General features: G+C 38.3%; 2 protein-coding genes across 5 annotated transcripts in view; both read left to right on the plus strand.

The window, feature by feature from the left end:
* The first annotated feature begins 836 nt into the window (after positions 1-836).
* LOC126377794 (ankyrin-2-like) overlaps positions 837-24,326 on the plus strand; it is an 82,014-nt gene continuing 58,524 nt past the window's right edge. For all 4 annotated transcript variants that reach the window (XR_007567994.1, XM_050025628.1, XM_050025629.1 and 1 more), the window contains exons 1-2: positions 837-1,299; positions 23,189-23,290. Coding sequence is in view for 3 of the 4 variants with exons in the window: in XM_050025628.1 (XP_049881585.1) it covers positions 1,270-1,299; positions 23,189-23,290 (132 nt within the window). In the remaining variant the exon portion in view is untranslated. The remainder of the gene's footprint in view (positions 1,300-23,188; positions 23,291-24,326) is intronic.
* On the plus strand, positions 12,468-14,235 carry LOC126377872 (uncharacterized). The gene has a single exon (XM_050025906.1). It carries the CDS (start codon positions 12,605-12,607, stop codon positions 14,132-14,134), a length of 1,530 nt encoding a protein of 509 aa, XP_049881863.1. The 5' UTR covers positions 12,468-12,604; the 3' UTR covers positions 14,135-14,235.

Genomic DNA, 24,326 nt, shown 5'->3' on the forward strand with positions numbered 1-24,326 from the left:
TTTTTTTTGTCTTTAATTAACTTAAGGGAAAATATTGTGTGGGTTGTGAGGTGAATTACCAACCTCATCAACCCTGGTGTCAGGGTTACTATTGAGCCGCCAAAGGCCCCTGACTTGACTCATGTAACCACTACGTACTTAATTAAAGCACAACAATAACGGGTTCTTACCACGTTTAAATGGGGATATGAGACTCCCGATATTTCGACACTGTTGCAAGTGCCATGATCACGGGATGACTGATGAGTTTGGATTGATATTATGTGCTTTAATTATGATAATAACCGCGTAAACTTAAAACACTACGTACTTACAAAACCTTTCCAATTACTTAATTAGTGTAACGAGAAATTTGAAAATACCAACCGATTAAAAAAAGTGTATAGACATAAATATCCATCCTATCCTGTTTTAAAGTTAGTTCTTTAAACCTCTAAGGGTTTATTAGGTACTATGTTGGATTATGAAAACCCAAGTCACCGTTTTCATATCCATTATAAATTAACACCTCTATTGTTAGCGCTTTGCGAATCTGTACACCCCGACATCGCGTCTGACATTTCCTAACATCTGAGCGAGTCTGCATTATCGATTCCATTTGTGAATACATAGCGCAAACCATCATACCTTGACCTTTCAGACGAGGAGTTGTTCCCTTGGTTTTGTGAAGAATGGCACGGGTAAGAGGAGGGCGACAGGTCACAGTAAGGTGGTAATGATAATAGCATACAAGCAAATCACGCACACAGAAACACACCCCCGCGTCTGCGCAGTGCGTCCGCGCCACCCCACCCAACCAAGTTGTGGTCTAAAGCCGGCATTCTTCCAGCCAGTGAAAACGTTCCAAACGCAACAACCAGTCTAGAAATTTATCAAAAAAATAATGCTTAAAATAATAATATAACGCGCTAACGCCAGTGTATATCGCCGCTTTGGTCATCGCTTAGTGATCTCAATTATAAACTCAGTGTACTTAGTTTTAAGGATAGAAGGAAAATGGCGATGCGAGGCTCGCACTTTTCCGGGTGACTCTCCGATCGATCCGGTTTTGGATTTTGAAACTTTTTCCACATTTTTTGAGAATGTTCGCGTGGACTTTAGTCGTGATGGTCGGTTGAGTTCGCGAGTGCAAGGACGCCGTAAAATCGATATCGCCGCGATGTCGGCGGGTCTGTAGGCCGGTGGGTGGTAGCTTTTAAGCTGTCCAGGTTAAAAGACTGTTGTTCATGTCAAAAAAAGAAGAAGAGGAGTAGACTAGCTTCGTTTGAAATGACGACGGAAACGGCGACGCCTAACCAGGTAAGATTGTCCGGGAAACGTTTAAATTTGTCGCACTGGCGCTGTTGTCTGCACGAGTCAAGGCCAGTGCCCTCGGATACCTGTCCACGAATTATATAATTCATTGCCTTCCTTTTCTGCTCTTGTTTCTCGAATAAATTCAAATCTTCATGGACTTTTCTTCGTATTTGTTCGACGTTTAAATTTCTACGAATTGCGAAAGCTTGGAAAAACCGACGATCGATTTTGTGCCACAAAGGAATATGGATATAGTTTTTGTCCGGGAAATGGCTTGTCCTGTGTGATTTTGTGATTATTATCTACCCGGGTGGCATAATTTTGCTGTAGGGTCCTTGTGCGGCAAGTGGTTTAAAAGATAATAGATATTCTTGATTAAGAAGCGTCTGTAAGTTCAAATAAGCAAAATGGTCTATCATCTTAGGATTTTAGGAAAAGCCTGTAGTCTAGCAACACCATATGGTATCTTTAAACCTATACTTTAAGGCTTTTTTTTAAATGTGCGTTTCTAGTACATACCGGGTGTTAGTGACATCGTAACGAATACTGAAAGGGATGATTCAGACCATGATTCTGAGTTAATATCTAGTGGAATTTTCCGTCGCAAAATTCATGAAATTTTGAGTTTTGTTTTTAATTATTTTCAATTCCATATTGTGCTTTTAGCTGCATAGAACCCAAATTTCAATAAAAAAAACAATAATGACAAATTATCGAAAATTTTCGATGTAATGGAGACAACAGCTGCTCGAACGGGTCAACGGCCACACGCACCGCGCCGCGCGCCCCGCTCCGCACGCCCCGCTCCGCGCGCCCCGCGCCGCACGCCGGCGGCGCGGCGGCGGCGCGGCCTACAAAGTAGGCACTACGAACCGATCCTATTTCTTTCTCTGTCTATCGTAAATTATAAATTTATTTTATTCTTATTCTTAAATGGACGGATAATCAACAGGCATAAAATTTATGGAATACACGTCAATTTTAAGCAGAAATCTAAAACAACCGACAGAATTAAGTTACCAGCGAGATACCTTTTTGATTCGACCGGGTTATTCATTCATTTACTCATAGGAATCAGGGCCATTATCTACCTAAAACAGTTGAAACAGTAAATAATTGTATTCTTTGTTGTCATTAGAATAACTAACAACCAACTAACACAACCACCACAGATTAGGTAATTAGTTACCTACTATGTCAACCATCCACCAACTTAGTATGTAAGTACCTACGCAAAACCTCGCTACATAAAAATCGAAAATAAATAAATAAATAAATCTTTTAGATCAATACCCATTATTGTTACAAAGCAAGACCTATCGGTACTATCGCTAGTATCGATCTAAATGTACTATCACTACTTTCGATAGTTTAGACAATTTTCAAGTTCAACAATTGATAATCTACCTATCGATAGTTCGGCAACTCCGCCGCGTAGGCAATGTCGGCATGTTCAAAGAAAAAAATTGTCCGAGTGGAGTGATCTTATTTTTCTTGTTACATGTTGGTACCGTACCGAGGTACTAAGTACTAAGTTATTCGTAGTTTTAAATCTCATTGTTAAATCATCAGTAAAGAACTAATTAAACCTATCCTGTTCTGTGTACAATATTCATGTAACGGCTACGTGCTTACATAAGTACCTAGTAGACGGGAGCAACGACTTAACGTACCTTCCGAAGCACGGATCATTTTACTTTCGGACAATCAGGTGATCAGCCTGTAACGTCCCAACCAAAGGCCTTATAAACAGATTTTTGTGATATGTCCCCACCGGAATACGAACCCGGACCCTCCGCATCCCATCGCTCAACCACTGGACCACATAGGCCAAGAAGGTTCTAAGACATAATTAAAGGATCCTGGGACGCAAGACCTCCGAGTTAGGGCTTGTTTGATCTGTCTTGATGGATACTCGAACGTGAATAGCCTCACGGATCAAGGGCAACGCGCGCCAATAAAGTAGGCATTACGAACAGATACTAGGTATTTCTTTGAGTTGATAGGTATCAAGTGAAGTTTCCTGTCGCCAAATTCATAAAAAAAATAGATTTTTTTCAGTCCCATATTGTGTTTTAAGCTGCATAGAACGCACATTTAAAACAAACAAATAAAAATTACTAATTATTAAATTTTATCAATGTCATCAATAATAATAATAACGTATCTACAACTTCAGCTATGCGCAGGTGAATAGCCGGCGCACGGGTCAAGGGCAACGCTCGCCAATAAAGTAGGCATACGAACAGATACTATTTCTTTCTCTGTCACTTGCACCATAAACATACTCTCTCTCTCTCTCTAGTCGTCGGCTCGACTCGGCCGCGGCCAGTGCGTCGTCGGCGCCCTTAGTCGGCGCCTTTGATGCTTTGCGCTAACGCCGCCGCCGCGCGCTTCCGCTCAGTCGAATACTAAGCTTGACCCGAATCGCGTGATGTTTTTCGAGGATATTTTTTTCGTGTTTGTGAGTGTTTGTTTCATTCTGTAAATGAGTAGTGTCGACTATGATGAGATCATAGACCATTTACTGCGCAAAAGTATGGAAGATTGTTGATGTTTATTAAAGAGCAAGGTGTTGTGTTTGTGAGTGGGTGTGATACCTACCTACCGCGGAGGAAACGCGATGTTGCATACCTACGTGACGTGACATGTTCTAGGGTACCTACCTAGGTACTTCATCCGAAGGAATAACAATTAAGGTAAGGCAAGAGTAGAGTTTTTATTGTTAATAAGTTAGGAACGTTTTAATAACTGGTAGGTAGGTACCGTGCGTGAAAAATCGTGGCAGTAGGTGTTCTACTTCAACAAACAACATTTTTAAACGTTGAACCACTACTAAGCATCTAAATACAAGAGAATGAAAACTCCTACCTAGATATCAACATCGTATCTCACACGCGTAACGTAGCCGCGCGTAAGTTTAGCGTCTGTGTGGCGCGTTGTTCGACTTACATTGCGGCACAGTAAAAATTGAAAATCTTAATTAAACATTTGCGACAAGAAAAACACCCACCATCGTTTTTAGTACAATAAAATAGGCGTTCCATTTTTTTTTTCGTTACGATGTCACTAACACCCTGTATAGAGATTTAGTGACATCGTAACAAAAACTTTGAGAGATGATTCAGACCTGATATCAAGTGGAGATTCTGAATTGATATCAAGTGGAGTTTTGCGTAACAAAAGAATTGAACTGAAACCAATTTTAAAAAACTCAAAAATTCTCATGAATTTTGCGATGGGAAATTCCACTTGATATTAACTCTGAATCATCCCGCTCAGTATTTGATAAGGTGTCACTAACACCCTGTATATTAATCGCAAAATTCATGAGTATTTTTGAGTTTTTTAAAATTAAATTTAATAAATATTAACAGTGTTTCTGGATTTTGTGTATTTTTCACAGGCATATTAAAGTATTATGGTATTTCTTTGTATGTCTCTATAAACTTTAAATTTGTACCTTAACAGAATTAATCTAATTTCATTTTTTAAAGCATACTCAACAACAACATAGCACACTTTTTTTGACATTATTTTTTGGCATTAACTACCTATTTGACCGGAGACTTAACACACACACACATACATAATATAACATTAGTCTGTCATTAGTATGTGTGCATTTTTCCTTTCTTCCTTTCGTTCCATCAAAACGATCTTAGATCTACTTTAGACTTATTGTTTTACCATCTTCCGATATGTTATAAATTCAATCACCTTCTAGCAATAACCATGCATACATATTCCTATTTGCCAAATAATATTCTTTGCCAAACAATAAGAATGTTCGAGGTAATAATTGTATTGATTATGAAAGACTCTCTTGTTCCATAGTAATTGGACATCTCTGTATATTGGCATTGATATCTTAAAATTTCGAGGAAACAATAAATTATTTCATGCCGAATTCTAAAACAATATTGGAGCACTTGGAATTGAACATTTACTGTTTGTTTCTTATAAAATACCCATTTCAATTTCAATTTAGTGTTATTTCAATGTCAACTTCCATCTCAATTTCAATAGGTATCAATTTCAATCTGAATTTCAATCTCTTTTTCATTCTCAATTTTAATTCAATACCAGTATTTCTGCAAGTTATCTCCTCTTAGAGCTGATTCATGGTTCTGCCAGCCGAACAAGAATTATGTGCTACAGTTATCTGCTGTCAGTCGGTTTACAATACCACGTTTAATATTATAATTTTGCCATAATACACATTGCGTCATTGAAAAAGACAAAATTTACCCATATCTAAACTGGTCCTACATTCTTCTAGGCCATATGTGATGTCCATCGAAAATAATAAACTGCCTAACATATTCAAAGAAGAAAAAAGTGACAAAATCTTTATTAAAAAATTAAAAGAACTTCTCATTAATAAATGTTACTACAGCACTAGTGAATACCTTAATGATACTGATGTTACTATTTGAAAAGCTTCCTTCTCTCTTTTAAACTTCTATTTTGTTGTGCCCGAATGGGACTGTGATAGGAAACTCATATGTAACTTAAAAACTTGTACACCATCAAAGGATGCTAATAAAGAATATTGAACATAATATAATTGTTTATAAAATATGTCTTGAAAGAATGTTACGTTCAAAAAATACATACGTATACGCCCATTTCACATCGCGGTATGCGCAGAAACTTCGGAATCCATTTGCTGCGATCCTGATCCTAATGAATATATTTTATTTATTTAAGTACCCTGATTCAGGAAATTGACAATATCCCTTACCCAAAAAGTAATATTTTTTTAATACAAATGTATTGAAAGTAGGGCAAGGCCGAGCTGGAAATAGGTTGCGATTTTCCTCCGAACGTTGAGAGGAACCTTCGATTGAAACGGTAAGGAGATATTCGTATTCCTGTTTTCATAATAAATAATCCTGGGAAAATAGCGCACGCCTCACGCCTCATAAACAGCCTATATACGTCCCAGCTGGGCACAGGCTTCTCCTCAATCAACCGGAGGGGGTATGGAGCATACTTCACCACACTGCTCCAATGCGAGTTGGTGGAGGTGTTTTTACGGCTAATAGCCGGGACCAACGGCTTAACGTGACCTCCGAAGCACGGAATCATCTTACATTTTCGGACAATCAGGCGATTCAAGCCTGAAAAGTCCTTACCAAACAAAGGACAGTCTCACAAAGTGATTCCGACAATGTCCCCATCGGGAATCGAACCCGGACCTCCAGATCGTGAGCCTAAGGCTCTAACCACTAGACCACGAAGGCTGTTAGACCACGGAGGCCTCACGCCTGTATCCCTGAATATATGTACCCATAAACAGTCTATATACGTCCCATTGCTGGGCACAGACCTCCCCTCGATCAACCGGAGGAGGCATGAAGCATCTCCGCCACGCTGCTCCACTGCGGGTTGGTGGAGGTGTATAACGGCTAATGACCGGGGCGAACGGCTTAATTTATTAATTTATTTATTTATTCTATCTTATAACTATAATTACAGTTTATACCTAATGCGACAGTGTAACTTATAATAGTTTATAAATACGATCTTAATTCAACTAAATATTTTAATATTGTCCTTGTGAATTCACTCCGAGAGCAGCAGAACACAATGTGCACATCATCTTACTTTTTTGGACAATCAAGTGATCCAAACCTGCAATGTCCTTACCAAACAAAAGGCAGTCTAACTACTTTACCACCAAGGCTGTTGTTATTACACACACATATAAGAAACATTTAAAGGGTACAAAAGAAACATCCATAATCCTATAATTATGTCCAAATGAAAAGCCGTGGTAGCCTAGTTGGTAGAACGCTTGCCTCTCGCTTGAGGTCGCAGGTTCGAATCCAGTGTAGGCCTAAACCAAATGATCGTCGAATTTGTTTTCGAATTCATGTTTGGATAAATGATTATAAAACATATTCCCCAGAAATGCTCCTTCGGAGGTATGTAACTTAACGTATTGGTATTGGGCTGGTTTTCCTTTCGCGGGTTGGAAGGTCAGACAGGCAGTCGCTTCTGTAAAAAACTGGACCTATCAAATGTTCAGGTTAGGTGTAAGCGAACATTGTTAAAAAATCGGGATAATGCTAGGGAGATGATGATGTTCAGATGAAAAGCAGAATAACTATTTGAGTCTGCTCAATTTCTCAGTTCAAAAGTATGAAAAATAACTTCCTCGTTAGGTACTGAGCAATATAATGTACGCATTTTAGGACTCTGTCGCACTAACACATTTGACATTTAGTGAGACTTACAGTTCAAGTTAATGTGACATGGTACCAAAGTGTATACATATTAATTCTCGTGACCGTACTATAAATACCATACAAATCTGCTTACAATTCTGGGTAAATGTTGCTTTGACAGATACATTTGACAACGCATTAGCCACCCTTGACATCAAGTATCGTGTTACTGATGTTCTTCCTACCCTTCGCACTAGTTCTGTGAGTAATATTACGGTATGTTATGGTTGATAGATGTTATGGTTACTTATATCATCATCATCAGCCCATTAACGTCCCCACTGCTGGGGCACGGGCCTTCCCTATGGATGGATAGGGAGATCGGGCTTTAAACCATCACGCGGGCCCAGTGCGGATTGATGGTTATTAACGACTGCTAATGCAGCCGGGACCAACGGCTTAACGTGCCTTCCGAAGCACGGAGAAACTTTTTTTTGTGGTCACCCATCCTATGACCGGCCATTGCGAAAGTTGCTTAACTTCAACAATCGCAGACCGAGCGTGTTTACCGCTGCGCCACCGAGCTCCTCACCGAGCTCCTCAGGTTACTTATATAAAGTTATAGATTCTTATAGTACTTACCTATTATCATTAAACTAGTTATTCAACAACTTGCGATGTATACTTACTTTCATTAATTCTTCTTCTTATCGTGTCGATAACAAACTAAATAGTATCGGCCCAAAACTTGGCAACACGTATGGCGCTATCTGCAGAGCTCATCAGATCCTCCTGCGTGCAGGTGTTCTGGCGACGATTTCCCTCAATGAGCGCTTATCGCTAATGACCCACCCGGGTCGATTAATTCTTTTAAATATTCTTCCTCTCAGACAACGCCCTGAGCTGAGGTTCGCACCCAACTGGGTACCCTCAGGCCTGTTGTCTTAAATTTTGTACCGGGTGAGAGCCCTCAGCGCTCTCCTTTTGTCCAGCCAAGTAGTTAATGCCATCTGCGGCAAATCTACAATAAGTCACGTCAAAAAAAAGATTGCTTCTACTTGGCTCGACTAAATCCAAATTATGCCTTAACCTGGTTTCTACCAGCCCTTATTATTTTCTCCATTGGCTACAAGCCCTTTGTAACTTGATATCGAGTCGCGGCGGACGGCATAGCAATTTACCGATCCATTGCCCGTCCTTGACAAGCGGTCGGTGTAAGGTTTCATACAATCCGAGGATTTGCTTCCACCGCAGAAACTGTATCGCTAATCAACACTTGGCTTTGTTTTATGGTGGTTTTGTACACACATACATCATAAGATCATGACTTTTCGCCATTGGATTAGTAGAGACCATTTACAACGATCTTGACACATCGTTTTCGTATATTTGGGGGGACATATCACAAAAAATACTTTGCGGTCCCTAGTTTGGTTAGGACATCACTGGTTGATCACCAGATTGTCCGAACTATTTACTGATGTAAGTATGTATTCGTTACATGAGCCATGTCATGCCTTTGGCGGCTCCATAGTAACCCTGACATCAGGGTTCATGAGGTTGGTACTCCACCTCACAACCCACACGATAGAAGAAGAGAAGCGAGATGTCCATTTTATTCCTCCGGGTTATTCATTCTAACACTCATTCATTTTAAAATTATCAGTTATCAATCATCCGTCCCTTTCCTTTTCGGCGGATAAGAAAATGACAGGTATAACTTAAAATACAATTAGGTGTCTGCAGGAATCGGGGCCGATGAAGTAATTGGGTGAATATCGAAATGTGCCAAGTTTGGTGGCGAACTTTCATATTATTTTTTTCGTGAAAAATTGGGTTGCGACATGAAAAAGGATAGTTCTAGCTACGAGGTAACTTGTTCCTCGTAGCTAGAATATGAAAGTTCGCCACCTAACTTGACATTTTGATATTCACCCAATTACTATGTGGTTTAGCCTTAAATTGGCACGCTTCTCGATATTTAGGTTACATTAATTGAATTGACTAAACATTGGACATAATTAAGTAATTGAAGTACTGTCGCGTTGGTGACGGGTTTGGTTGCTAGGCGGGGCGGGCGGGCGTTGGTTTAAGTTTATTATCACTGTTTGGCACGGCAAAAAAAAATCCCGACGGAACACTAAAAAGGCAAACAAAAGCGAACAAGAATATTGTTTCTCACAGGTAGGTGTGATTGTTAGTGACATCGTAAAAACTGGGCACCCTCAGGCCTGTTGTCTTAAACGTTGTACCGGGTGAGAGCCTTCAGCGCCCCCCATATGTCCGGCCAAGTAGTTAATGCCATCTGTGGCAAATCTACAATAAGTCACGTCAAAAAAAAGTGACACCGTAACGAATACTGAGGGGGACGATTCATGATTTTAAGTTGATATCAAGTTGAATTTACTATCGGAAAATTCATGAAAATTTTAATGTCTTTTGTAAGTCAGTTCTTTACTTTTGTGACGGAAAATTCAAATGGATATCAACTAAATCGTCCCTCAAAGTTTTCGTTAGTCGTCTCTAACATCCTGTATAGTAGCTAGGTCTAATACGGTGAGCTTCTAGATCTTTCCAAAATATCCTTACGTCACTTTTCCCTTAGGTACCCTCTATCATACGAGACTATATATAAATAGGTACGGCGTAGGGTTGCCAACACATTTGGTATTCAAAAGCAATAAAGAAAGAATATTACATATTCAACGAATGAGGACTTGGAATTTTATTAAGATAATCAACACGTGAAGGCGTAGTACTTCCATGCATAACAAAATTCAATTATTTAATACTTTTTTGCATTAGACAGCATCCGTGGACTAGTGGTTAGAGCGTTGGGCTCACGACCTGGAGGTCCGGGTTCGATTCCCGATGGGGATATTGTCGATTTCCCTTTATGACACTGTCTTGTGTTTGGTAAGGACATTGCATTAAATGCTTCTGAGGGCAAGTTAAGCCGTTATTAGCCACCTGGCTATTAGCTGTGAAAGACCTCCACCAACCCGCAGTGAAGCAGCGTGGTGGAGTATGCTCCATACTCCCTCCGGTTCATTGAGGGGAGGCCTGAGCCCAGTAATAAAGTATAAAGTAAGTTTATGAATACAATTGCTCGATATTTCTTTGCATAATGTTACATCCCTCTTCGGTTGATAGCTACTAGGAGGATTAGCGTCCTATTTCATTAGGACACTATGGTGGCGCAACACCGGAACCACGGTCGCGCCACCAACAGAATGTACGCAGTATTGCAGTTGTATAAACGCCACCTCATTGGTGGCTTATTGGTTCCGCAACCATCTCTACCCTTTTCGGTGGATAAGAAAATGACAGGTATAACTTAAAATAAAATGATGTGTATATTAGGATCACTAAGTACTAGTTTTAACATCGTTTGATTTTTTCGTTTACCACAGTTTGACTAAGCAACAAGTTTACACGAAACAAGTGCGACATTCTAATGCGAAATATCGATTTTAGCCAAGCAATTTATTATACACCGAATCGATTTGTCTCGCGCTGTGCCCCCGATTTTATGAGGGGTGCATAATACCTAGACCCTCTGAATGCATGACGACATTGGACGTGTATTATTCGTTATACGTCACAGACATAAGACACAACTCACCTGAATGTGAATAGAATAGAATAGATTTATTTGCCAGAAAAGAGACAATAAACACAAATACACAAAATATATTGTGCATGCAAACATCAAATCAAATCAAATCCAATAAAATACTCTGTTGCACAGACCTTAATTTTAACAATCAGACATAACACGTGAGAATACTATGGAAGGATAATGAATGGGAATTTGATTGTTTATGGTATGAAAGGAGGATGGTTAACGAAAGGGACGTAAGGCAGTTTTAAAAAGTAAGAAGGGGAAGTCTTTGGTGCGATGTCGGTCGGGTTAGAGGATTTTGTTAAAATATAAGGAGTAAAGATATTTAAAATATCCCGTATTATTTCTATATCCCACAACTTTGGATACAGTACAAACATACCCCACACGTGGCCGGACGCTTTTATTTTATTCTTATTATTCTTTTTTTTGACGTGATTGTGTTTGACGCACATGGTATTAACTACTTGACCGGACTAATATGGAGCGTCGACGACTTTCACTCGGTACAAAATTTACGAGCAGGCCTGAAGGTGCCCGTTGGACGCGAATCTTGAGTCAGAGCGTCGTCTGAGAGGATTATATTTGAAAGAGTTATTCGACCCTAGTGTGTAAGGTAAATTGATGACCACGCCGGCGCGGCGGGGTCGGTATTGGGGTCCTGAACGCCGCATGGTCACACGCCTTACTACTACCCGTTTAATACGTGCACATCCTTGCCTCGAAAGAAGTCCAACAGATTTTAATAAAACTAATTGACAACTTGACAAGTCATAATAATTATTATGCAGATAATAATTCTAAGAATACCTACTGCGGCATTAGCGCTGAGGCTGCAAATACACATAGAAATGTACGTTTTAACGTTTTGTAAAATGTAGGTGTACACTTTGAAACCATGACACATTAACTTTTTTGACAAATTAAACCGTAAGTATCATTAAATATCAAATATGATAGTGCGACAGGGTTCTAAAGTGGGTACATGATATATCATTATTATATAGCTATAGGTATATATAGCTCATGACTGTACTATATTTTTTATTAGTCCCATTATTATTTGGTGCGAATACAGTAACAGTTATTAAATAATAACTGTTACCTGCTTTGTAGTATTTAAATGCCAGCACTGGCCTTGATAAAACAGTTTCGCCACAAGCTTCATTTCATATCGCTACGGGCTGTATTCAACTTTATTTCTATTCACGTTGAGATGAAATATCTATAACTCACTCGCCACCCGCTCGATAAAATACCGGCCGGCGTTTTGCCCAATCAGGTAACAATAGTGTTGTCTCTTTCCAACGTACAGATTTCCGCAAACGTTGTCTTGCTCTCGCTTTAGCTGTCACATATTAGTTGCAGACCGATCCCGCTCAGTGTTTTCGTTCAACGTTTTTGTGTTTATTGACTTATTTTTATTTAAATTAAGTAGCAATTATGCTTTAAGTGATATTAATGTTTTATCTTTGCTTACAAGTGATAAGTTGGAAGTGTTATCGATATGGAAATACGTAAGGCAAAGAAACAAAAATGCGCTGTGTTACAAGGCAAGGCGAGAGAGCTAGTGTTGCGCCTTCGAGATTATTTTAGCAAAGAGTGTTTGAATAATGGACCGCTTATACCTGTGACTAGAGTAACTGATCGAGTAGCTAATGCGCTCGGTATAAGTAAAAAATTGGTTTTAAGAATATTCCAAGAAGAAGAAGAGAGTGCAGACGAAGAAATAAGTGTTGATGAAAAATGTGATATAAAAAATGCGATAGTATTAGAAGAGAAACAAGAAGAGGTAAAAGATCCCGTTGAAGAATTATTTGTGAACAAAGTTGTAAAAAACGCTATTAAATTACACGCGTATTTGTTTAATGAGAAAAATCCAAATGCATCGGATGCGGATTTACTGGAATCTCTAAAATTATCTGGTTTGTTTAAAGGAACACTCAGTAATCTTTTAAAAATTTTAGGCAAAATCCCCGAGGAGGATAATACTAATGGATGTGTTGAAAAAAGTAAACATTATGATAAAGTGGCAGCACCTAAAGTTGTAAACGAAGAATTTGTACGTGAGCACGATGAATTATTCTTAATGTCCAAAACCAGTAGCGAGTACAATAATAATATCTCAAAAAACGGCCATGACGTCATTGGAGAACCTGTAGATGAACTATTAAACAATGTTTATGAAATTGAAAATGAACATGTTGATCCTCACAATGTTATGCATAACCAGAAAAAAGTAACGGGAATATACACTGACAAAAACCTCGTATTTAACGACAGTAGTTCGGAAGAATCAAATAAAGATTATGCAGTAATTGAAGAAACAATGAATAAAGATCTCAATTTAAAAGTATCAGTAGACTGTGAAAAGCTCGAAAACAATGACAGTTTTAAATCATCAGAAACCATTACGGATACAGAACATCAAGAACATAAAGTCAAAAATAGACTAAAGAAAATGTCTAAGACTAAAAAATTAAGAACAGCGGTAATATTACATGCTGATCTGTTCTATAAAATACATCCTAATGGTTCTTTCAAACGCTTAGTGAGATCTTACAAAAAAGCAGGTTTATTTCGCGGTGCGTACAAGACTTTATTAAGAAATATGGGTTATTGTAAAGATGTCAATCCAAATAAACGTGAAGAGAACAGAAAAAGTTATAATATAGAAAATAAAATAGAAGATGCAAAGGAACCAATGGCTGTGATACCAGATGTAGATTCAAAACCTGTTATCCAAACTAAAAGAACGTGTAAAAGAAAAAAAGTTTCAAATGCTGTAACCCAAACCAAAAGAACGTATAAACGAAGAAAAGCAGTTGTCGCCATACCTACTAGTATTGAAAACACAATCAAAGTTGAAAAAGAAAGTGATGTGGAAAGAGATAGAGAGATACAAACTGAAGGAGGAAAAGAGAATAGAGATGCTAACGTGACAGTGATAAAAGAAGAAATAGAAAACGATTACGACGAATACTTTGAAGCAGAAGAATTCATTTTAAACTTAAAAGACTGTTTAAATTCTCGTTGATTAGTCATTTGTTTTCATTTAATTTTAGGACTACTAATGTACACTGTTGAGTCATTATTTTTGTACCTTAATAAACATTTTAAAAGTACCATTGGTGTAAGTATTTTTTCAAGATGTTAAGGCTGTGTTTACTAGAAACAAGCCAATGCTCATGACCGTAAAGCTGTTAATAGAAATATTTTGAAGTTATTATTTTTGTCACTTTAAATTACTAAGATCTTGAGTATCAAATTACAATGCAAAATGAATAATTCAACAGCAAGACAAACACACACACATGCTTAGTATATACCTACTTAGATACACTTAGTACTTAGATATACTTAGTATATATCCTACAGTCTAACGCGAAAGAGACATTATCAGGAAAACGCATTGTTCTGAATTAATAGAGAAATATTTATGTGGTCTTCTTCTTCTATCGTGTGGGTTGTGAGGTGAATTACCAACCTCATCAACCCTGGTGTCAGGGTTATTATTGAGCCGCTCATGTAACGACTACTTTCTTACATCAGTAAGTAGTAACCGGAACCAATGGCTTAACGTAACGTTACAAGGCAAAGACTGAAATGTACCCCATCATTATGGAAGTTAAAAATGAGCTCAGTTGCCAAGTTGCTCATTATTCTGAAGCGTCGGCTGTTCAGACACAAAGCTGTCTAGATCTTTGTGTACACTGCATTGACTGACGTGTCTACCCCGCGGTACTTATGCTTTCTCTTCTTTACACGCAAAATGATAGGGTTTTTTGGTTAGGTAGAAAATTATTTCTCTTCTAAAAATGTTAAATTAAAATTTTCATAGTCTGTATCTAGGTAGGTACTTACTCTTTATCTTACTTGCTCATCGATCTAGTGATATTGCAATACCAAATAGACATTTTAATCTTTTAGCATGCAATTTAACTACAAAAATCTAATTTTTAGGTTAGAATCTTTCATTCTACTTTAATAGCTATTAACAATTGATTATTTCCACTTCTTGCAATGTACAATTTCTTCATATTATCCTCTCTGTGTTTTATTATAAATATACCTATTTTTCAACGCAAAATTTATGTTTTTTACCATTAACTACCTATTATTACAACCTAATTGGTTGACCAACCTCAATACATTGTTTGTAGCGCCTGCAAGGAAAGTTAAAGCAATGCTGTGAACGATGACTTGTTAAAACCATTCTAAAAGGCGCTATTCCGAAGCTGGTTGAAGATTGATTATGTTAACCTCGGCGCGGCGTGTATTTTAATAAGTAATTATAGTCAAAACTTATTTGATATTCACGTTAGTTATAAACGAAAATTGTTGCTAATTAATCGGGTAGGTAGGTATATCAATCGGCTGTAAAAGTCTGCGACGATCAGAGGTCTGTTTGACCTGATTCATAAAACTTACAATTATTGTAAACTAGCTTTTGCTTGCGGCTTTGCTCGCGTTGAATCCGGCATATCACGGTTTCCCTTTCCTAATGTACCAATTTTTAGCTTCCTACCTTGAAAACTGCAAAAATTTGCATATAAAATAAAACTTCAAACCCAGTCCCCTCCCCTTGAAGAGGAAAGGAGCAGATTACCTTGAAAATTGCGGTATGCTCCATACGAACTCCCACCCCCGTTTTAGGGAAGTGGGAAGTTAGAAAGAGACAAAAAGTAGCCCGTGTCACTCTCCATTCCTTCAGCTATCTCCACTTAAAAAATCACGTCAATCCGTGGCTCCGTTTTGCCGTTAAAGACGGACAAACAAACGGATAAACATATACACTTTCATATTTACCTAACCTAACCTAACTTGTTGTACAATGAGACATGCACGACAAAAAAATCTGATTGCTTACTTTAATACTATTGGGTAGTTTCCTAGGGCAAAGATAAATTATGAAATTCTGATTACCAAATAAAGACAGACCTAAAGGTGACAATAACGTTTTCTTTTTTCCATTTAAAATATTTATGAATTTTAAGTGCGATAATTTATCACGTTTTTCTATGACGTCACAGGTGGCTTTTTCATATAAATTCCATAGTAATTTCGTGTTTTGACGTTTAATAAAAAGTAACGGATTTGACTGAGAGGATAGACAGATGTTTGCCCTTAGAAAATTATAGATCTACCTACTCCACTCCAATGTCATCAGTCGTCCTGTGATCATGGCACTTGCAACAGTGTTGAAATATCCCTGATTAACGCGGTAAGAACCCGGCATTATGTGTTTTCTTCTATCGTGTGGGTTGTGAGGTGAATTACCAACCTCATCAACCCTGGTGTCAGGGTTATTATGAGTTTTAATTATGATATTGCAAGTAACGTTTTGAGCTTTCCATGAGTGTTATATCAGGTACATGATTGCTGTTGATGACCTAGACCAGCACATCGGAACGTCTGTCTACTTAGTGGTCTAAGTCGACAGACATGCACGACAGATGACTGGTTACTCTCGAGGCGACGGACTCTCATTAATTAAGTTAGATTGCTACTTGTCTTTGGGCGTAAGCGTTGAGTAGAAAACCTGTTCGTTATTTAAACATTCCCACGCATTTGAAATTCCCGCCCTTTCAAGGACAAGGACAGACGGAACGACCGCCATTTTTAAAAGAAACCACTTCTTCCGATTGCCGCGCGGACGACGCAAGTACCTACCTCGCATCGAATATTAAAGAAAACCTAAATAAAACCTACATGGAATGCATTCCCGACGATTGCGAGTGTTTGTGAAGGGAAAACAATATTGGATTTAACATTGGCGAGACAAACTGTAAGTTTTTTCCTAATTCTTCCACTGTCGCAACCCCCCTCCATTATATTTCATACAAAACCTTATTTACGAATTCCGTCTACGAATACAAAGGTATCGATTTCAGTTGACCCCATGTTGTGTTATTACGGGGACAGATTCATTCTATGCACTTGTACACAATCCACCCTCACTTCCCTAGGGTGGTCACGTCATTGTATGACGTCATCGATGGCCCCTTACCCTAGTAGAATCAACAGAGATATTCTATTCTGATAGAACAGGAGTCTACCATTAACTTATTGTTACAATTGCCGTGCAGAGATCGCTGATGGTTGTATAGCTGTGGTGTGCTGTGCCGATGCTAAGCTGAGCTGAGCTGTTCTTTATTATCACGCAATTATTTTATTTAACAATCAAAATAATACTCCTTGGTGGAATATAGTTGGTATAATCTAGCAAGGAGGCTTAATTAATATTAAATTGATACAGGCATAATTTAAACTTGTTACGTTCGGTACATTTTTAGTCTGTGGTTTAAAAAGAAAAGATTAGATTCTCTGTTGTTAGTTTTTTGATGGCGGCAATTGTAAAACTTGGTAAATAAATAATGGCGCAATTATACACATAAAAACTATTTCGTATTTAATTCAGCATCTCCTTTTACATTATAAACTTATTTTTCTATTTAAATTATTTTGAAGTCTTCATAATTTATTGAGATAACATACAATATATTCGGATCATTTCTGAGATGTTACGTTATCGATTAAATCTATAATAATAAGATGCTAATAAGATATTGAAGTCTACTATGAGCTATTATACTGTAGAAGAATTTATATTAAAGTTTTAATTTTAATACTCACTTCCTCTGTTCCCTTCAACGCTGTTCCCCATCAGGGTCGATATTTTAGTTTTATGCCTATATAACGCCCCATTGTACTATATGGAATACAATAATGAGTATTGAGTACTTATCTGACACTTATACAGTCTTATAGGTACTATACTTTGGGCAAATAAGTGGGGTGCCACCAACTATTGACGGATTTACGAGTGAATAGGAATCATCATCATCATCAATTTAAGAGCAACGCTCTTGTCGGTGTAGCATTTTCCATTCCAGTCTATCAAAGGCCAGTTCCTTGACTTCCCTATAAGACACGATGTTAACCTTTTCTTTAATCTGTTCCATGTAAGCTCTTCTTGGTCTTCCCCTTCCTCTCTTTCCTTCTAGCTTTCCTTCTATGATGTTTTTAATAAATTCGTCGTGTCTTATTAGGTGTCCAATCATCTTGCCTCTTCTGTCCTCAATAATTCTCAGTATTTGTCTCTTTTCCCTTACTCTTACTAGCACTTCCTCATTTGTAACCCTTTCTGTCCAACTTATTCTTTCCATCCTCCTCCAACACCACATTTCAAAGGCCTCGAGTCTCTCTCTGTCCTTCTGTGTCAGTGTCCAAGTAGGAATAAGAATTGATGTCAGAATTTGTCCAGGGGTGGAAAGTTTGGCTATAATTTTTAGTTAGTCGTAAACGTCAGTCGCGCTTGGAATAAAGATAGGATTGTTTATTACTTAACAGTTTATTGTACAGGAAACTGCACGTAAAGTACTAACAGTGTAGACTAGATGAAATGTGTCTACATACCCAACGGCCAGGGGCCTGTTTAATAAAACTTACAATTGTAAATTACAATGACAATTTGATGTACATTGCGGAGTGTGTGATCACGAATATTTTGCAGTTTCATATTAGCTACGTAATGAACACCAAATGGTCGTTGTAATTTACAATTGTAAGTTTTATGAAACAGGCCCCAGAAATGCCATATATTATTATTTATTTTCTGTGTCCTACTGTTGGGCAAAGGCTTCCCCCTTCTCTTTCCAACCCTCCCTGTCTTGGGCGTCGTTCTGTCAGGTGTGCCGGAAGGCGTCCAGCTCGTCCCTCCACCGTCGTCGTGGTCTGCCTCGACGTCGACGACCCTGTGGGGACCAATCAGATTTTATTATACGAAGAGAAATACGAAAAATCGTTGTCAAAACGCTATAAAAATGTTTTTCGGAGATAACAAACTACTTATTTATTATATCCACTTTTTTGGACTTATTGTAGATTTGCCGCAGATGGCATTAACTACTTGGCCGGACAAATGGGGAGCGCTGAAGGCTCTCACCCGGTACAACGTTTAAGACAACAGGCTTGAGGGTTCGAACCTCGGCTCAGGGCGTCGTCTGAGAGGGAAATTATTTGAAAGAATTAATCGACTCTAGTGGGTTAATAGCGATAAGCGCTGATTGAGGGAAATCGTCGACCACGCCGGCGGGGTCGGTATTGGGGTCCTGAAGTGTTTGGTGTCGCGAGCTGATTGGCCACCTCTATGGCTATTACGTATATCCACTATATGGCAAGCAGCTATATTAAAAACTACTTTTTTAAGGATTAGTGTATTATTATGTATGTATTAATGTTTATGCTTGTACATTCTATCTGCCCTCTTCTCGTTAACCTTTCACTCTCACAGGCCTACTGGAAGAATTTTTTGTTAGAAATAAGCATTTTGTCTCTTCTCATGTTGTCATTTTATGTTTCTGTGTTACCCTGTGTACAATAAATTATTAAATAAATAAATAAATAAAATACTGTTTGAAAAAACTATTAGTAAAATATGAGTTTGACTACTAGGTAGGCGTTAAAGTAAATTAATTTCAAAAGAAATAAATCCGAATGCCTACTCAAACACTACACTCTTACAAATCACTACAGCTACCCTACAGACATACATACACAAATATAATCCATTCACAGGGGTAGACACCCTTCTATGGAGGGTGTGAAATAATTGCTCGCGTGCTTTATGTCTTTGCGAGCTCGTTTTATGGTGAATAAGTCGACCGATATTTAAATGTTTATGGGTTTCAAATGAATATGGATTCGAATTATTTATTTATTTAAATCTAGCAACATCGTCGCTTCTACGCATTACATTCATCTCCACTCCAGCGCAGTACCAAAAATTAAAACAAATAGATACTTAATTAAAGGTAATTGTGCTGATTCCAGGGGGGTTCACAAGGCCACATCGAAGCAATTCATCTACAAAAGTAATATTGCAATTTAACATTTGCGCATGTAAAAGTAAGTGCGCAATGCAAACAAATGTCAAATAGCAATATTGCTTCTTTAGATGAATTGCTTTGATGTGGCCATTTTAACCCCCCAGTACACACCATCTAATTTTATTTTAAGTTATGTGATTATATCTGTCATTTTCTTTTCCGCATTTTCTTTTCCGCCGAAAAGAAAAGACACGGGTAATCGTCAGGCATAAAATTTATGGAACACACGTCAATTTTAGGCAGGAAACACAACCCTCTCAAAATTTTACATCAGCCAATAACCCGACAGAATTAAGTTCTCAGCACACGTTAAACAGATTGCATGTAAGCGAGATTCCTATGTGATTCGCCCGGATTATATAGTCAGTTTTAAAATTAACAGCTGTCAATTATCCGTCCCTTTCCGTCTCGGCGAATAAGAAAGTGACATGTATAACTTAAAATATTATTAGGAGGTGTATGCAGGAATCAGAGCCAATACCATCATGGATTAAACTATAAACAAATCTTTCATGAAAGTTAGTTCCATAGAGTTTATAGCAACTCAACACCCCTTTTCATTCGGTCCACTGTCACTGCATTAGTAGATTGAGCCCCTGTTAACTGCACATACAGGGTGTTAGTGACATCGTAACGAAAACTTTGAGGGATGATTCAGAACATGATTCTGAGTTGATATCAAGTGGAATTTTCCGTCGCAAAAGTATGGAACTGAAAAAAAATAACAATAAAAATATTCATAAATTTTCCGACAGGACATAATTTAATTTTTAAATAGAATTTTCCAGCAAAAAGAATACAAAATAAATGAATTTTGCGACGGAAAATTCCACATGATAACACCTCAGAATCATGAGCTGAAAAATCCCCCTCAGTATTCGTTACGATATTACTAACACCCTGTATACCGAGCAGTATGTTGTACACTGCACATGCGTAATCATAATAATTCATTTGCCATTGAGAAGGGCACAATTTGAATACACTGACGAAAAATTATACAAAATTAATGCGTTGAAGGTGTAATTTGCGGCTATTAAATGTTTTTGTGTATACTTACTAACTGTTACCCGCGATTTCGTTCTTCTGAAACCCTACTATTAAAACTAAAGAAGTTTCATACTAACTTTCCATCCCTTTTTACCCTCAACCGAGTCTCTGCAGCATCAGTACCCCACAATGCAGCTCGGCTATGCCACTAGAGACTTGGTTGAGGGAGCTTAAGCTAGATATATGATGTACGGGCATTAAGTAACCGGATATAATGTCCTCCGGATCGTGAGGCCAACGCTCAACCATTGGACCACGGAGGTCGTCAAACTGTGTTAGTGAAAAGTACAGACTCTTTTCTGATTTCCTCACCTTGAAAATCAAATGTTTTTCTACAAAGCATTTTTGTTCGTTCAAGCAAACAGTTTCAAGCCATTAATAATTTCCATCAATTCAAAGCTCCGGACAAAACTGCGTTCATTTACATGCAATATTAATTTGAATTTCTGTGAAAGGGGTTACTAATGACGATCGACTCGTTGATTATTTATTCGAATGCATTCCCAAGGGTGAATGATAGTTTTCAGGGGGTTTAAAAGACCTCATTGAAGCAATTCATCTAAAAAGCAAAGTTGACAATACAGATGGCGTTGTACAGCTGCTTTAACGTGATAATTACCTATTTCCTCATTACTCAGGTACATAATTAAAAAAATAATAGCTATTTTATAAGGCGTATTCTCCGAGTATGTCTGAAGTATTTTCTTCTAACGATTCGTGGGTCTGCCCACCCCACTCTTTTGTTTAAAATAGTTTTAAGTGCCTTTTAATTCTCAACGAATGAAACTCCCCAAGTGTGGGGCTTATAACAAGCTACACACATGAATGAGCCGTACTAACGAACTCTATGTAACTAGAAGGCGCATTTAACTAGGTACACTAACTTTGGTCGTGTTTTTGTGAAGTTTGAACGAGCCTTCAGAGATTGTTGGGTAGTTGTTAGGGCTGCTATGTGAGAGTAATTTGGAAATTACGCAATCAGATTACTAAAAAACAAAAGGGGCGGCTCAAAGAGACCTGGCAGTGCTCGGTTGGCCGGGGTCTAAAAAGTAACTGCATGTCGTAGAAGCAAGCTACTAAGGTTTCAAAAGATCGCGAGGAGTGTGAATCTGACCCGTAGATCCCAGCAGGGGATAATATGATTAAATGCGTAAAAATGTATCTCTCCTTCCGAGAAACTGTGAAAGGCATACTTACAATACAAGGAATAAAAATAAAATTGTTGTTCAAAATTCTAGATTAAGGAAATTAAATTAATCTTTTTTAGGGTTATGTATACGTTTTTACAATAAAATACCAGATAATATTTTAAATTTGTCAGAGAATAAATTTAAAGCTCACGTGAAGCTTACTTTATGTAAAAAAGCTTATTATAAGATTAATGATTATCTAAATGATAAACATGTCTGGTATTAAATGTGTTCCTCTAGTTATTAAATAACTTGTAATGTACCCTCATTGATTTAAAAGATGTGTTGCTGTTGCAGTTTCTTGTCATTTCTTCTCCTCAGCCATAACACCTTGCGAAATGACGTAAATTCAAAATGTTACATTGACCTTCAACAAGTTTATCCATGATAATTACGTTGAATAAATGATTCTGATTCTGATTCAGAAGAGGGAAAATAAGAACTGTATTTATTGTAAATGTAAAAAAGTAACAAACCTACATACAAGTAATCCTGGTAGGCTGTTGAGCAGTCAGAGGCGTTACGATGACCCTCACTCCACCACCGCATCAGCCCTGCATTGCTCCACCTGCGTGGTGGAGTATGTTCTATACCCCCTCCGGTTAATTGAGGGGAGGCCTGTGCCCAGCAGTGGGACTTGTATAGGCTGTTTATGTTTATGTTTTATGCTTTAAAGTATATTTATTTTGTATTGTATTGTTGTATTGGTTCAATACTTCAAGTGTTAGCGTGTTTTATCTATGATCGCTTCGGGTCATTCCTGTCGACTGACTATCGATCGAACTACCCTACCTCAATAAAACCTGAAGGTAATTGTGATTGCTTTAGGGAAGGTGCATGAGAAGTAAAATCGTGTATAGAAACTGGGGGGTTAAAAACAATTCATTTAACCGCTGCGCCACTGAGCTCCTCTGTATGTTATGTATTCTATTCTTAATGGTGTTGATTGTTTGTCATCAGGCGGACGCCAGTACGGCGTTCCTGCGCGCCGCGCGGGCGGGGCACATCGACAAGATCATCAGCTTGCTCGAGCAGGGCGTCGACATCAACGTCAGCAATGCTGTGAGTATTACCTTCAGGACCCGGATACCCACCCCGAAGGCGAGCGGCGTGGTTGACGCCCTGAGGCGAAGTTCGCGTCCAACTAGGCATCCTCAGGCCTGTTGTCTTAAATTTTGTTCCGGATGACAGCCCTCACCGTTCCCCAGTACCTAAATGTACTATAAGTCACGGCAAAAAAACGAGTATAGCCGACATAATTTGGTCACAATATTGTGGTCACAATCAATTACCCAATGCCTGATTTTTACAGTCAAAAGCGGTTTTGAACGGTTATGGTATGATGTCTCGGCCCCAACCTTACGCGCATCAACCCTGTCGCGGGTCAGCGAGATGATGCAAAATAGAATAGTGGTAGTTGGGCTCATAATCCGGAGGCCCCGGGTTCGAATCCCGGTGGGGACATATCACAAAATTCACTTTGTGACCTCTAGTTTGGTCTAGGCTGATCACCTGATTGTCCGAAAGTAAGATGATATAGGCTTCGGAAGGCACGTTAAGCCGTTGATCCCGGTTACTACTAACTGATGTAAGTACGCAGTCGTTACATGAGCCATTTATCGATTTCGACAAAATTTATTGAGTAGATTGATAATTGTATCACGTTACGTATGTTAGCCCTGCTGGCAGTTGGAGGTTAAAAAACCCACATTGCGCACTTAGTTTAGTAGTTACTCTTATCCTAAAAATATACAACTGGCATAAAAACAAAAAAACTGTATCCAGCGAAGTTAGACGTCAACCATACTGCCTTCCGTGACTCCATTGCGTGATCAGAACACATATCGCTAGCACCAACAATGTTCTAAAACAGACTTTGTTATAACAGCTGTAAAAACCCTTTTCGTGGAGCGATGAGAAGGAGATTTCGCGAATTATTGCGAGCAAACATTTTTACAGGTTTTACTAATATTTTTACAAAAATATTATTGGGCTGGTTGTTTTGTTTAGTCCGATTTAATGTACGGTCACGAGCTAATGCTCGCACCAAAGTGTACATATTAATATATGTACACTTTGGTACCATGTCACATTAACT

The sequence above is a fragment of the Pectinophora gossypiella genome, chromosome 24 (assembly GCF_024362695.1).
Source record: "Pectinophora gossypiella chromosome 24, ilPecGoss1.1, whole genome shotgun sequence".
In the NCBI taxonomy this organism is placed as follows: domain Eukaryota; kingdom Metazoa; phylum Arthropoda; class Insecta; order Lepidoptera; family Gelechiidae; genus Pectinophora; species Pectinophora gossypiella.

Coding starts and splice junctions, on each gene's coding strand:
- LOC126377872 (XM_050025906.1), top strand. CDS start 12,605: ATGGAAATACGTAAGGCAAAGAAACAAAAATGCGCTGTGTTACAAGGC.